General features: G+C 41.3%; 1 protein-coding gene across 1 annotated transcript in view; it reads right to left on the bottom strand.

Moving 5' to 3' along the window:
* Positions 1 to 272: 272 nt before the first annotated feature.
* LOC146583889 (uncharacterized) overlaps positions 273 to 14,215 on the bottom strand; it is a 60,438-nt gene continuing 46,495 nt past the window's right edge. The window contains exons 46-58 of the mRNA XM_085268108.1: positions 12,761 to 12,933; positions 12,595 to 12,664; positions 12,292 to 12,407; positions 12,168 to 12,199; positions 11,916 to 12,084; positions 9,797 to 9,892; positions 9,618 to 9,658; positions 8,567 to 8,818; positions 1,625 to 1,726; positions 1,285 to 1,413; positions 1,152 to 1,191; positions 941 to 1,058; positions 273 to 643 (exon numbers count right to left, since the gene is read on the bottom strand). Of these exons, the coding sequence (XP_085124234.1) occupies positions 442 to 643; positions 941 to 1,058; positions 1,152 to 1,191; positions 1,285 to 1,413; positions 1,625 to 1,726; positions 8,567 to 8,818; positions 9,618 to 9,658; positions 9,797 to 9,892; positions 11,916 to 12,084; positions 12,168 to 12,199; positions 12,292 to 12,407; positions 12,595 to 12,664; positions 12,761 to 12,933 (1,540 nt within the window). The 3' untranslated portion in view covers positions 273 to 441. The remainder of the gene's footprint in view (positions 644 to 940; positions 1,059 to 1,151; positions 1,192 to 1,284; positions 1,414 to 1,624; positions 1,727 to 8,566; positions 8,819 to 9,617; positions 9,659 to 9,796; positions 9,893 to 11,915; positions 12,085 to 12,167; positions 12,200 to 12,291; positions 12,408 to 12,594; positions 12,665 to 12,760; positions 12,934 to 14,215) is intronic.

Here is a 14,215-nt window from a genome sequence, read left to right as displayed (position 1 = left end):
ACAAGTAGTGCACATGTTTTTGCTACCTATGAAGCGCCTTGAGGCGACCTTTGTTGTGATTCGGCGCTATATAAATAAAATTGAATTGAATTGAATGTTTTTAAGTGAGAAGGTGATTTAGAAGCCAGCCGATAGCAGATGTAATGGAAATGGAATATAACATTTCTGTAAGATTGTTCCCTTCGCAATGTCAAATTTGTCTTCAAAAAGTCTTAAACCTCCATGTTTTTCAAACTTTTATGTTCAATCCCCACAAAGACTTGGTGTAAATGTTCATGTTGCAGAAAGACTTTAATGTTCATCACCAAGAAAAGACAGTTTACATCACAGTGGTATGTTGTGATACAGAAAAGGAGCATTTGTTTAACCAGAGATAAGAAAATGAGGCACACTCAGTGTCGAGGTGGTCGAGCCATTGTAAAGCATTTAAGTTACTGATGATCAGCGTCTCCTGCGGCGCTGTGGTTTGGGCGTTGTCCCTTCCACGCATTCTGTTTTGCTGCACTGGCATGACTGAACCATGGTGTAGCTGTGCTGCAGCTTAGACCCATCAGCACAGGTAAGCTCCACCTGCTCCACACTTGTGGTGGCTTCTTGGCAGCACTCGCAATTGTGTACCATTGTGTTGGCTTCCATAGAGTACCTGAACACACACACAGAGAAAGACCAGTTAATGAAGTCTGCACTAGTTACAGTAACTAATCAACAGAAAAATCTGAATGTTCTGTACAATGCCTAATCCTGAGTGGGTGATGTTTAAAGATGATCATTACTTTATTGTTGCACTCATATATACTAGTTCTTATTCATTATTCATGAGTTTGCCTACAGCAGATAAATAATAGTGTATTCTTTGGTATGCAATGAAAACAGTGAACATGTAGCAGCCAGTTAAGGGAAATGAAGGCGCTCTCGGTTAAATTTCAAATAATAGACTCACATGGAGAAACTGTCACAGTGTCCAGCGCAATATGTGATGTTAACTGGCTGTGCGCTCTTGCAGTTGTTCAGTTCAAGGATTCTCTGCTCCTTCTGGGTCTTACACAGACTTATATTGCCTGGAACATATAACAACAGTTGCACACTCACGTGAGGCACATTTTTAAACTTTGTTCTTAACATGTATTTAGTTATTTAGTTTGATGGCTTACAGGTTGGGCAGCACCCACTGGCATCTGTTGTTTCAGTGCCCTGGAGGAGGAAGACATTTCATGTTGTGTGAAATATTCAGCAGTAAAATGCAAAAATCCACCAATCTGATCTGTAAAAGTCTAATAAACTCACAGGTTCACAGTCCAAGGGGTTAAAGGGAGGACAAGTAGCCTTGGTTTCCTTGGTAACAAGCTGTCCGTTGAGCTTCTCACAGGTATATTGCACACATTTGTCATTAGGAGGTGTGTAAGAGCTGTTGACCTGTAAAACCATGTAAAACAGCAATTCTGGCTGAAAACACAGGGTACCTGTGTGTCATCTCATTTCAAAAAGACTTTTTTGGCTTTGAATTTATAAGCTTTTGTTTTTTAGGTCCTAAATTGCTGATTAGTTTTTAAGAACGAAAAAGAAAGGAGTCCTGCTGTGGTGCTTCTAATGCTAGCATTTATTCGCTGTTGGCTGCAGTACTGACCTCAATAACATGCACCGTCACGTTGTCAGGTGTGGTGAAAATACAGTCCATCTGAACACATGTTCCACAACACTTTCCTGGTTCAGTCTGATATTCATAACCCTGCGAAAGAGTGAGATATGAAGAGTGAGAGAGCTTTGTATATGTATGTGTGTGTTTGTGTAGACCTGGGGATGCTGGAATATGCTTCACTGTGGCTGAATTAAAACATGTCTGCATGTGAAGGACCACTTATCACAAATGCTTGAATACAGTTGTTGCTAAGGGGGCACAGCCAGTTAGTAGGTTGAAGGGCCAATGACTTTTTAGCATCGTCAGGCATTCTTTTCTTTTCATTATTGAAAAACTGTATTTAATATTTACTTAAGTTATTTTTATCTAATTTAAAAATGTATTTGACTACCTTAAACATCTAAGTGTGACAAGTATGTAAAAACCTAAGAAATCAGTAAAGGGCTAAAAAGGTTTCATCATTACTATTTGCACAACAAAATGAAAGAAGAAAGCCAGTATATAAAGGATAAGTTAAACACTTATGTACTTAGAGGCTAACTTATTTGTTAATGATGCCTTCATAAAGTTCTTAAAGAGTAGCGTTTCAAAATCCACAGTGCTTAATAACATTTAGTTCATTATCTGAAACGTACTTTTAATTCTTCTCTCACCTTAAAGGTATAAAGGCCAACTTTCTATTGGACGGCTCCACCTCATTAAGAAAACATTTGAACAACAGACGGGTGGTGTTTCTATGTGCCCAGTAAACGTTGTGCACCTGAGTGATATTAGTGATATCCAATGTCAGTGACATCATAGCGAGTTACTACTAAAATAAATAGCAGAAATGCTGTTTAGAGAAGTCTGAAGGATTGCGTGTGCATACATATGTGGCCTCATTATTTGAAGCTACAGTTGTGTTTAATGTAACATAGCAGTTTCACAAAGCTGTTCATTTCAATTCACATCTAAGGTTCTAGTTTTTTGGTGCTATTGTTCTGGACCTTATACTGCGATTTGCTCAGGCTGGCTTGCTGGTGTGAAGTGTGGGGCGATGATTCCTCTTTATGATTGTGATGGCAGCAGCCACACAGGGGTAAATTAGTCCATTTTTCACTTTATTATTTTGCTTTGCAGTATTCTTCATTAATATAATTCATTAATCATTTGGTTAAACCTAACACTGGTATTATGAGGCGCGCACATAGTAGCATTGTATGGTTTTTCTAAAATGTTTTGTTATATTAATTATGTTTCTCTTTCTTTGAGTTACCTGGGTTTGGGCGGTGGCTGTTTCCTGTCTGGGCAAAAGGCGTGGCTGAGGACTCTGGGGACAAAATGCCTGCTCAGCAGGACCAACCATGGGCTTACCAGGAGCAGGGGTGGTTTAGGTTTAGTTGGGTTATTCTGTGCTTAGTTAATATTAGTGTGTGTTTGTGTTTTCCCCCCTATTGTGTTCAAATGGTTTGGCCAAATCATTATAAAAGCTACCCTCATGTGTCTTTTTAATTAGGTCAGTTTGTGAGTTAAGTTGTGTCTCACTTTGTTGTTTAAGTTTTTGGAAATTACTTTTTGTAGAGTTATATTTAGTTGACCTGTTTTATGGGCCTGCTAAGTATGGTTTTGAATTTTGTTAATTTTGGACTTTTTGAGGGTTAAAATAAAGAAAACCCTTTTTGAAGATATTTTTGCTTGTGTCCTCTTTGCTTTGGCTGCTTGGTCCCTCACAATTGGTGGCAGCAGTGGGATCTGCCAGTTGAGGACACAGTATTTTTTTCTTTGAGGCTTTTTCACCCCCAGAAAAAAAAAGAAAAATGCATCGTGGAGGAAAGGTGGAAAAGAAGAAAGGAGTAACTGTTCAGAAGGAAGCTGATGCTGAGGAGGAAATTGGAGTCTCTGAAATGGTGGAGAGCACTGAGGTTGAAGAAAGGGAGCCATCTCTGTCAGATCTGATGTCAATATTGCAAGCTCATATGGGTCAACAGGAGGCTCGGGAAGCAAGGCAAGAAGAGGTAACTGCACGACAAGAACAAAAATTCAAAGCATTGCAACATCAGTTTCAGCTTTTACAGTTAGAGGTGCAGTCCCGGACATCACCAGTACCAGAGCTACCATTACCTACCACAGAGTCACCAGAGTCAAGGGAGCTACCTCACATTCCTAGTTCTCCTCAAGCTCAAGCTGAATCCAGTCAGTCATTATCAGGTCAGTTTTCATTGCATGAACCCAGACTGGAAAAGTTGACTGATAGTGATGATATTGAGCATTTTTTGACTACATTTGAACGCATTGCCTTAGCATATCGTTGGGAAAAAACAGACTGGGTTTTTCGATTAATACCACTGCTAACGGGCAAGGCAAGAGGGGCATACGTTCATATGGATATTGATGACTCTCTCAGCTATGACAAAGTTAAAGCTGCAATTTTGTCCAAGTATGATGTTAACCCGGAGACCTACAGGCAGCGATTCCGTTCACTGGAAGTCAGGCTTGATGAGAACCCTAAGGAGTTGTATGCTCGACTTAAAGATCTGTACGGGAAATGGATTCAGCCAAAAGGTAAAACGAACCAAGAAATTGGTGAAATAATCATCCTTGAACAATATTTGAGAATGTTGTCCCCTGAGCTACAGGTTTGGATTCGAGAGCACAATCCGTCTTCTGCAGCGAAGGCAGCTGAGCTGGCAGAAGTGTTTGTAGCTGCCAGGAGGAAAGGGCAACCTTGGACCTGTAATGCAAATAAAATGCCAAAGGAAGGCCCCAAATCAACCCAGATGTATCATCAAAGGCCATTGTCAGCAGAAAAAACTCCTGTGGGTGAGAACCAGTTTGCTGGCAGACCATTAAAAAATTCAAAAAAGATTGTTTGTTACCTCTGTGGGTTAGAGGGCCACACAAAGCCAATGTGCCCAAAAACCTCAGCTAAGATGGTTCAAATGTGTTTCATGCCACGTTCACATGCTGAACATGGACTCCAGTGTGACCAGACTGTTAAAATGATAAAAATTGAAGCTAATGGAACAACTTTAAGAGCTTTGCTTGATTCTGGCAGTTCTCGTACACTGATACACAGAGATTTTGTGCCCCCCAATATTGTCCGTGTCAGTGATACCATCCCCATTTGTTGTGTGCACGGAGATGAGAAGATGTACTCAACAGCTGACATGTACATTAAAGTGAATGGACAGACTTACCTTTTAAATGTTGGGGTGGTTGATAACCTGCCTTATTCAGCTATTCTGGGACGAGATTTTCCAGTGCTTTTTGATTTGTTGGAGTCAGACCAGAATCATCAATGCAATGTGGCTGTTACTAGAGCCCAAGCTCAAAAATCTAGTGAAACCTCAGAAGTTTTCAGTGCCTTGCCATTTTTTGATGAGGAATGGGAAGTTGCACTTGTGAAGCCTCGGAAAAGTCGCAGACAGAGGAGACAGGAGAAGTTCCAGCATACTATAGTACACCCAGAAATGCATACTGACCCAGACTTGCCTTTGGGACTTCAAATTCCTGGCAATATAATAGAGTTGCAAAAAACTGATCCTAGTTTAGCTTCCTGTTTTCAGCGAGCAATAGACAAGGACCAAGTAGAGGAGGCAGGCATTAACAAAAGTGACTATGTCTTGCAAAATGGCATACTTTACCATCAGATGGGCTCACTTCTGAAGCTAGTGGTCCCCCAAGAGGTTAGAGAAACTGTGCTTAATTTGGGACACTCTATTCCCTGGTCTGGCCACCTTGGTAAGCACAAAACCACAGCTCGTATTAAACAACATTTTTTCTGGCCTGGCCTCCATAGAGATGTAGCCTACTTCTGTAAGAGCTGTCCTCAGTGCCAGATGACATCCTCCAAAGTCCCTTCCAAAGCTCCACTCCAACCACTGCCTATTATTGGTACCCCATTTGAGCGCCTCGGAATGGATATTGTTGGACCTGTTGAGAAGAGTAAGTCAGGGAATCGCTATATGCTTGTAATCACTGATTACGCAACTAAATATCCAGAGGTCTTCCCACTGAAATCCATCAAGGCAAAATCAGTAGCTTTCTGCCTTGTACAGCTCTTCGCAAGAGTAGGGTTCCCACAGGAAATACTGACTGATCAGGGGAGTAACTTTATGTCCAACTTACTAAAACAGGTGTACAAGCTGCTGGGCATTAGAAGCCTGAGGACCACCCCATACCATCCTCAGACTGATGGGCTAACAGAACGGTTCAATCAGACTCTGAAGCAGATGCTCCGGAAGGTGGTAGATAAGAATGGTGCTGATTGGGATCAGTGGCTTCCTTATCTTCTCTTTGCCTACAGGGAAGTGCCACAAGCCTCCACTGGTTTCTCTCCGTTCGAACTTTTGTATGGGTATGAGGTACAAGGACCTCTAGCCCTCCTAAGAAACATCTGGGAGGGAGGCAAGGAAAAGATGGACTCTGTTAACATTGTTTCCTATGTTGTGCAGATGAGGGAGCGACTGCAGAAAATGAGTGAGCTTGCTCAGTCAAATATGACCAAAATCCAGCAGAAGCAGAAGTTTTGGTATGACCGAGCAGCTCGTCAGAGGTCTTTTAGTCCTGGACAAAAGGTGTTGGTGCTCCTCCCCACTGACAACAACAAGCTATTGGCTAAGTGGCAAGGGCCCTTTGAGGTTCAGAAGAAATTGGGGTCCACTACTTACCAAGTGTTCATCCCTGGAAAGCCACGCTCCAGCAGGGTTCTGCACATAAATCTATTGAAGGAATGGGCGCAGCGCCCTGAAAAGACAGCAGAGGTGATGCTCATAAGGGGTGTGCCAGAGGAAGAAGAGGTTGGTGAGCAATACTTGCCTTCTGCTGATGTGGTAGATTTTGACCTTAGTCATCTGCCAGATGATAAACAGCTTCAGGTGAGAGCTGCATGCAACTCTGAGGTGCTTCAAGTGAATCCTGGCCGAACAGATATTGTTGAGCATGACATTGTCATTAAAGAGGGCGTCGCAGTAAAGCGTTTGAGCTACAGGATCCCTGAACGTCTGCTAATATCCCTGAAGAAGGAAATCGACCTCATGTTGTCCTTGGGGATCATTGAGCCATCAAAGAGTGAGTGGTGTAATCCAGTGGTCCTGGTGCCAAAGAAGGATGAAAGCATGAGGTTCTGTATAGACTTCAGGTACCTAAACTCAATATCACTGTTTGATTCATACCCCACACCACGCATTGATGATTTGCTGGAACGGCTGGGGAAGGCAAAGTACTTGACCACACTTGACCTGTGCAAGGGATATTGGCAGGTGCCACTAACGGAGCGATCAAAGAAGTTGACTGCCTTTCGAACACCTTGGGGTCTCTTCCAATTTACAGTGATGCCATTCGGGCTGCATGGGGCTCCAGCAACCTTTCAGAGATTAATGGACCAAGTACTATGTGGTTTCTCAGAATTTGCATCTGCATATCTTGATGATATTGTCATCTACAGCACCACATGGGAGGAACACTTGGAACATCTGCATGCTGTCTTCGACCGTCTTGGCACTGCTGGGTTGACGGTGAACCCCTCTAAGTGTGTTTTTGCCTCTGCTGAGACTGCGTACCTGGGCCATGTGATCGGGAATGGGGTGATCAAGCCTCAGGTCAGTAAGATCCAAGCCATTGAGTCTTGTCCTCTCCCACAGACAAGGAAGCAACTAAGATCCTTTTTGGACATGGCAGGCTTTTATCGTCGGTTCATACCACGATTCTCCACCAGGGCAGCTCTACTAACGGACTTGATAGGCATCAAGTGTCCTAATCAGATTAACTGGACAGAGGAGGCTATAGCAGCTTTCAAGGACATCGGTCAATCACTGAGTAGCGAACCAGTTTTGTACAGTCCAGACTTTAATGAGCACTTTTTCCTTCAAACGGATGCATCTCATAGGGGTCTGGGAGCAGTGCTACTTCAAGGTTTGGAAGGAGAACGTCATCCTGTTGCTTATATCAGCCGAAAGCTGTTCCCGAGAGAGGTTCGATATTCAACAGTGGAAAAGGAGGCCCTTGCAATCAAGTGGGCCCTTGATTCCTTCAGGTACTACCTTCTTGGAAGAGAATTCACCCTGGAGACGGATCACAGTGCACTTCAGTGGATGGAAAAGATGAAAGATAAGAACGGAAGGATCACAAGATGGTACCTTGCTCTGCAACCTTTCCGGTTTGTCATCAAGCACATTCCTGGGAAGAACAACGTTACCGCCGACTTCCTCTCTCGCTGTACCAGCGAGAGTCCTGAAGAGGGGGGGTGTGTGATGGCAGCAGCCACACAGGGGTAAATTAGTCCATTTTTCACTTTATTATTTTGCTTTGCAGTATTCTTCATTAATATAATTCATTAATCATTTGGTTAAACCTAACACTGGTATTATGAGGCGCGCACATAGTAGCATTGTATGGTTTTTCTAAAATGTTTTGTTATATTAATTATGTTTCTCTTTCTTTGAGTTACCTGGGTTTGGGCGGTGGCTGTTTCCTGTCTGGGCAAAAGGCGTGGCTGAGGACTCTGGGGACAAAATGCCTGCTCAGCAGGACCAACCATGGGCTTACCAGGAGCAGGGGTGGTTTAGGTTTAGTTGGGTTATTCTGTGCTTAGTTAATATTAGTGTGTGTTTGTGTTTTCCCCCCTATTGTGTTCAAATGGTTTGGCCAAATCATTATAAAAGCTACCCTCATGTGTCTTTTTAATTAGGTCAGTTTGTGAGTTAAGTTGTGTCTCACTTTGTTGTTTAAGTTTTTGGAAATTACTTTTTGTAGAGTTATATTTAGTTGACCTGTTTTATGGGCCTGCTAAGTATGGTTTTGAATTTTGTTAATTTTGGACTTTTTGAGGGTTAAAATAAAGAAAACCCTTTTTGAAGATATTTTTGCTTGTGTCCTCTTTGCTTTGGCTGCTTGGTCCCTCACAATGATGTAATGAATGTGTCGTGCGAGTTGGCATGTGAATGAGCTTACAGCAGAACAGTTTTCGTTGCAGACGACAGGTTTGCAGATAACGATGTTCAGCTTGGTGACAGGATCCATTTCGGGGCCACAGTAACATTCCTGGCAGGGCCCGGGTGTAAACGACTCTGACGTTGTTGATATTTCTCCAGCTCCTGATGGTGTTGTTGTTGTTACTGATGCTTGTTCTACAATTGATTGTGCTTCTGGTGCTTCCAGCGGGGGTTCTGATAGTGTGTCTGGTGTTGGGATCTTGGTACCAGGCTAAAGAATTGTATGTTATATATTATATTAATTGCTTCAAGGAATATTTCATACCTCTATATCTATTTTAAGCCTTATCGTAATGATGAGTATAAAACAAAGTTCAGCACAGAGAGAGTTAGCTGGCTTGACAAAATCTAAAACACCAGTCAAAGATAACATATATAAGGGGGTGTTTTACATGTCAACTGAGCACTCCCTAGTCCAATCAAAGATCGTATCAGTGAAGTGAGTAATAGAGATCTATAAAGAACATAAAAATTGACATAAAAAAAACACTTTTCCAACAAATAGGAGAGACTGGTGATTTCATCGCCACAAGTGCGGTAAAATTAACTCAAGCTATAAGCACTTCATGCGGTCTCCGTGCTGCTGTTTATTTCTACCTGCACATTAGAACCCTATCACTTTGAACTGCAGGGCTGAATACACGTTAAAGCTACTTGGTGTGTTCAGCTGTGACACGTGAAGTTTTGCCTACAAATGTAACTGATTTACTTGCTTTCCAATAGCTGCGATTGAAATGAAGACCTAACCATCCATCTGAATACATACATTCCAGCGAAAGAGCCTCACACAATTTTCACTGTTGTAACTTTACAGCTGGGCTTCATTCAGTTTTCAGTCAGGCACAGTTTAAAAAGTTGAATATACTGATGTAAGTCATACATACATCAAGTGCAGGATGCTGCAGTATGCTGCACTTTGTTATGTGTATAATTCAGGACAACAGATGGTTCTTGTTTAGTGTATTAGGGAAAACCACTTCTTGTTTCCAGAGTTTGAACTGTGTGCTTACCTTGTATTCAGTCATGTTATAGACACATACACCTTTAGGAACTGCAGACACAAAGAGACATGGGTTTAGTTAACATTCACACATATGCATTGATGATCTGTTGTAGTTTACATTGTACTAGACTCCATCCATTTATTCATTCACTTCCATTCACAGGCTGATGGATTAGAGTGACATACCACAGTTGTAGGATAGACAACAGGTGCCATTGGTAATGCTCAGTTGGAAGCCCAGCAAGCACGTGGGAGGAGGAGGACACAGGTTTACGTTGCATTCTGTTGCAAAAGGAACGAGAACTTGTCAGAATGTGATGATGAAGATTTGCACAACTTTCCATTTGATAACAATAACTTGAAGAACCAGGAAAGCAACTGTTTACATGATTTAGTACAAGCTGGGAAGGGACTTTGCTGAGCCAAGCTCTCTTTTAATTTAATTCAATGAAATGAAATTACATTTTATTTATATAGCTCCAAAACACAAAAACAGTTGCCCCAGGGCACTTTATGTTGCAAGGGTAAGACTTTACAATATTGCAAGGTCTTACCCCAACAGTCAGATAACCCCTATGAGCAAGCACTTTGCTGACAGTGGGAGGAAAAACTTCCTTTTAACAGGAAGAAGAACCAGCCTCAGGGAAGGGCTTATATCTGCTGTGACTAGCTGCGGGTGAGAGGAGAAAGACAGGACCAAACACAAGCTGTACAAGAGACCCAAAGATTAATAATAACTAATGATTAAATGTAAAGTGGTGTATGAAAGTGTATACCTTCCATTTAACTTTTAAATATCTTACGAACAACAAGTAAGCCAGCAGTCTGAGAGTGAAGGACTGTGTTGACCTGTATTGACCTTAGTACTGTGACCTCAGTACAGTACCTTGGTACTGTGAGGTCCACACATACTCATATGTGCCATTGCCAGAAGGTTGGTTGTGTATTCCAGCACAGTGGAAGGGCTGGACAGGGCCATAGAAGGTCCTTAACCCACGAGTAGGACCGGTATCTTCTACTCAAGACTTATGATGACACCCGGACTGCCGGACTAGCATTGGGATGAAATCCTTGGATCTATTATCAGACCCTGGTGCACAACGATGAACAGGCTCATGTGGATGCAGATAGTTCCTCAAGGATAAAGGAATTAATATCATTGAATGGCTTCTAGGATTACCTGACTAAGTCCCATATAACCCCTCTACAACATTACGCTTTGGTCCATCCAACACCACCAGGTTGCACTTTAGACTGTCCAAGAACTCAGTTATACCCTAATACAGACCTGGGAGGAGTCCCTCAGGACACAGTCGGTGATCCACTACCCTGCACCGTTAAGTGCTTGGCATTTCCCATCATGGTGTCCCCCAGGAGATCCCACAGGAGACCATCTATATATCTGACATTGCCAGATTTAAGCACATGGGCAAACAACTAAATATCATTTTGAGTTGCTGCTAAGAAATTTTACAAAATGGACTAGCCTGCCACATATTTTTTTCACTTTGATTTTTGGGGTGTCTTTGAATTAAGCCCTATGTAGGTTGATAATCTCCATTTTCATCAAATAATATGACACGCTTTTAGTCCTAGAACATTCATCTATATCAGTTGAGAAAAGCAGCGTGATCGTTGTCCCTGAGATCTGATGTTTGTTCCAAAACATTGTAATCAACAGATTAATGTGAATGTAGTCTTTTTTTTTCTAAACAACCATGTGATGATTTCAAAGAACAGCAATAAGTACATTGGCACAAGCTCTACCGATCTTGATTTTTCTGTGATTTTGAGTTTTCGTTTTCATTATTATTCACTGACTGAGATGGAGATTTCAATCACACAGAACCAAGCTGCCTCTGAAAAGCAAACAGAAATGCAAATGTGCATATTTTCCATTAAGCTAAATAACTACGTTATGAATGTGCCAGGCATGAGACTACCTCCAGGTGTTATCTGGCATATTAGGCTCAGAAGGTGGAGTGGGTTGTCCACGAACCAGAAGGTTGTTGGATTGATACCTTACTCTTCTAGTTTGAGTATTCAAGTATCCTAAGTTGCCGCTGATGCATCCAATGGAGTGTGTGTGTAAATGTCAGAAAGCACAGAGGGATGAAAGTGCTGCGTGAATAATGTCTGTGATCGACTGGACGAGTCTTGTAACAAAAACGCTTTGAGATGAAATTTGAGCATAAAGACAGTACTAGTCCCAGGAAAGGCAATTTTCATCAGTGTCAGTCATCCATTTGTGTGATATCAACGGCAAGACATTGTTTAAAGCTAGTTCAAAGACACTAAAACTGACCACATGACTGTGTTGTGCAGCAGTTCACTGTATTGTTGACCAGTTGCTGGCCAGGCTCGCTGCAGTTAGGACTTTGTACAGACTGGCACTGAACAGGCTCACACTGGACGCTCATGGAGTCCTTGTCACAAACACAGGTTTGACAGTCACTTGTCCAAGTCTCGCCCAGCTGTTTAAAAGAAACACACCGATTCAGATTCACACATCTTATTCATTGTTAAGAAGGCATGAACATAAGAGCAGAGTTCTCACCTGTTTGGGTTTTCCATCAGGTCCAACACAGGCTGAAAGGCAATCACAGACAGTAGCAGGTGATGTTTGGGAGAAAAATATTTCAAAGCCCAGCAAAATAGCGTTCTGCAGAATCTGGTCTTACCACAGGTGTCAACACATATGTCATGTACTGTGTTGAATAATGTGGTACCATGAGGACAGAAACAACCTTCCTTAGTGTTGTTACTGGATGCCACTGTTTGGTATGCCGTGTTGTATCTGATGAGAGAAAATGAATTAGCCCATCAAAAATAGAGATTGGGCTAATCTTGATTAAAAATATATATATATTTAATTAATCCTACTATCAAAATATTCCATATCCCCCCCAGAAAATACACATCACTAAATTCATCAGGGTCATTAAACAAACAAAAGTTCTTCACACTGATATGGTTTACGCTACCCGTTGTTGCATGTAGGCTCTACGGATGGACCACAGGGCATGTACACTTTGTTGCTTGGACACTTGTGCTCTGAAAGATGGAAGTATGTTAAGAGCACATTGTTCAGAACTGCAAAAACCAAATAACCAAAAAATCAACTGTATGGATATAATATGTATATCTCACCACAGAGCCCATTGGTAGCATTTCTCCAATCGATACAGATTCCTTCATTAGAACATTCAGTGGCATAAGCCTCCAGACTGCAGCAGCTGTTTTTGCCAAGGTTGCAAGTGTCAAAGACACATGATGTCACAAATGGTCCTGGAGGTACAACTTTGTGGCATGGTGCAAATAAACTAGAAGACATACAAGCCAGAGTGTATCAGGAAAATGATTATTCACAAAATGTGTACAAACATTCATACATCATACAATGACTAAAAACGTCCATATATGTAATAGGCCAGTTACTTGTCTCAGTGCTATCGCTTAGCTTATAAACTTCGTACAAAAAGTGAAGAAACTAGTGTTCGGTCAATTATTTCTTTGTTTTTGTTTTTGGTAAAAGGACTGGATAGTGCTTTTACCAAAACAAAAACAAAATTGGTGAGTGGAATGGACAGTGCTTGTCTACTCTACCTAAGCACTCGTGCCTCATAATGTACAACACCCCTCATCCAGACAAGCACTTTTCTTCCTATGTGTGTTAAGTGTTTTCAATCTAACATTCACATGGATCTGATGGATGCATCAGTGAGCAACTTGAGGTCAATATCTTACCCGAGGATATTTGGCATAGAGACTGGAGGAGCCAGGGATCAAACCACCTAACTTTCAATTAGGAGTTGACCTGCTCTACCTCCTGAGCTACAACCACCCAGACTGCTGCTCTGCCCACAAATGTGGGCTCTTTACAAATGTGGTACCATTTTATAAAGCTTGGCCTTCAATTTGGAGACGGTACTAAACCTCTACAAACCACTGTAGCAGGGTCCATGCTCACAGTTGTTTTTGATCAAGCACCAATAAGGTAACCAGAAGCTGAAAACCAGTCAATAGAGTTTGCTGTAAGGCATTTGTAGAGAAGATTTGGCAAGTTTTTCATGGGCGCATACACTAAAGTCAGTGGCTCCATTTAAGGAGAAATAAACAGGCTCTAAAACATTATGATTTATACCATACCATCTATATTTATAAAGCACTTTAACATAAAACCAGAGTTCACAAAGTGCTGTACATATGCAAATAGCATAAGCAACGTAAAAATAAAATTAAAATACGATAAAATAAGATAAAATGAAATAAATAACTAAAATAAAATAAAACATGTTCAAACTAATTGAGTCAATCCCCTTAAACAAAGGCTTCAGTGAATAAATATGTTTTGAGAAGAGTCTTAAACTTTATTTATTGGCAAGAAGCACTGTTACGACAAAGAAATACCATGTCCTTCCTTTTTGTGTTAATTTCAGTTATATCAATAACCAGTTATAGATTATAAAAGCTCCTCCCATTAAATTTTCTTCTTTTTATTTTTTATAAGTATTTCCCTAATGCTGTTAAACAGAGTAAGGCAGCTTTTCCAAATATCCTGGTTTAATTTTTGATGCTGACATTATTTTATGTACACACAGAAAC

Source organism: Mchenga conophoros, linkage group LG1, assembly GCF_057382185.1.
Source record: "Mchenga conophoros isolate Kocher_MC1m ecotype Shallow Benthic linkage group LG1, M_conophoros_male_GT1.1, whole genome shotgun sequence".
NCBI lineage: Eukaryota > Metazoa > Chordata > Actinopteri > Cichliformes > Cichlidae > Mchenga > Mchenga conophoros.
Note: the sequence above shows the minus strand (reverse complement) of the source record. Positions and strands in the feature narration are given on the sequence as shown.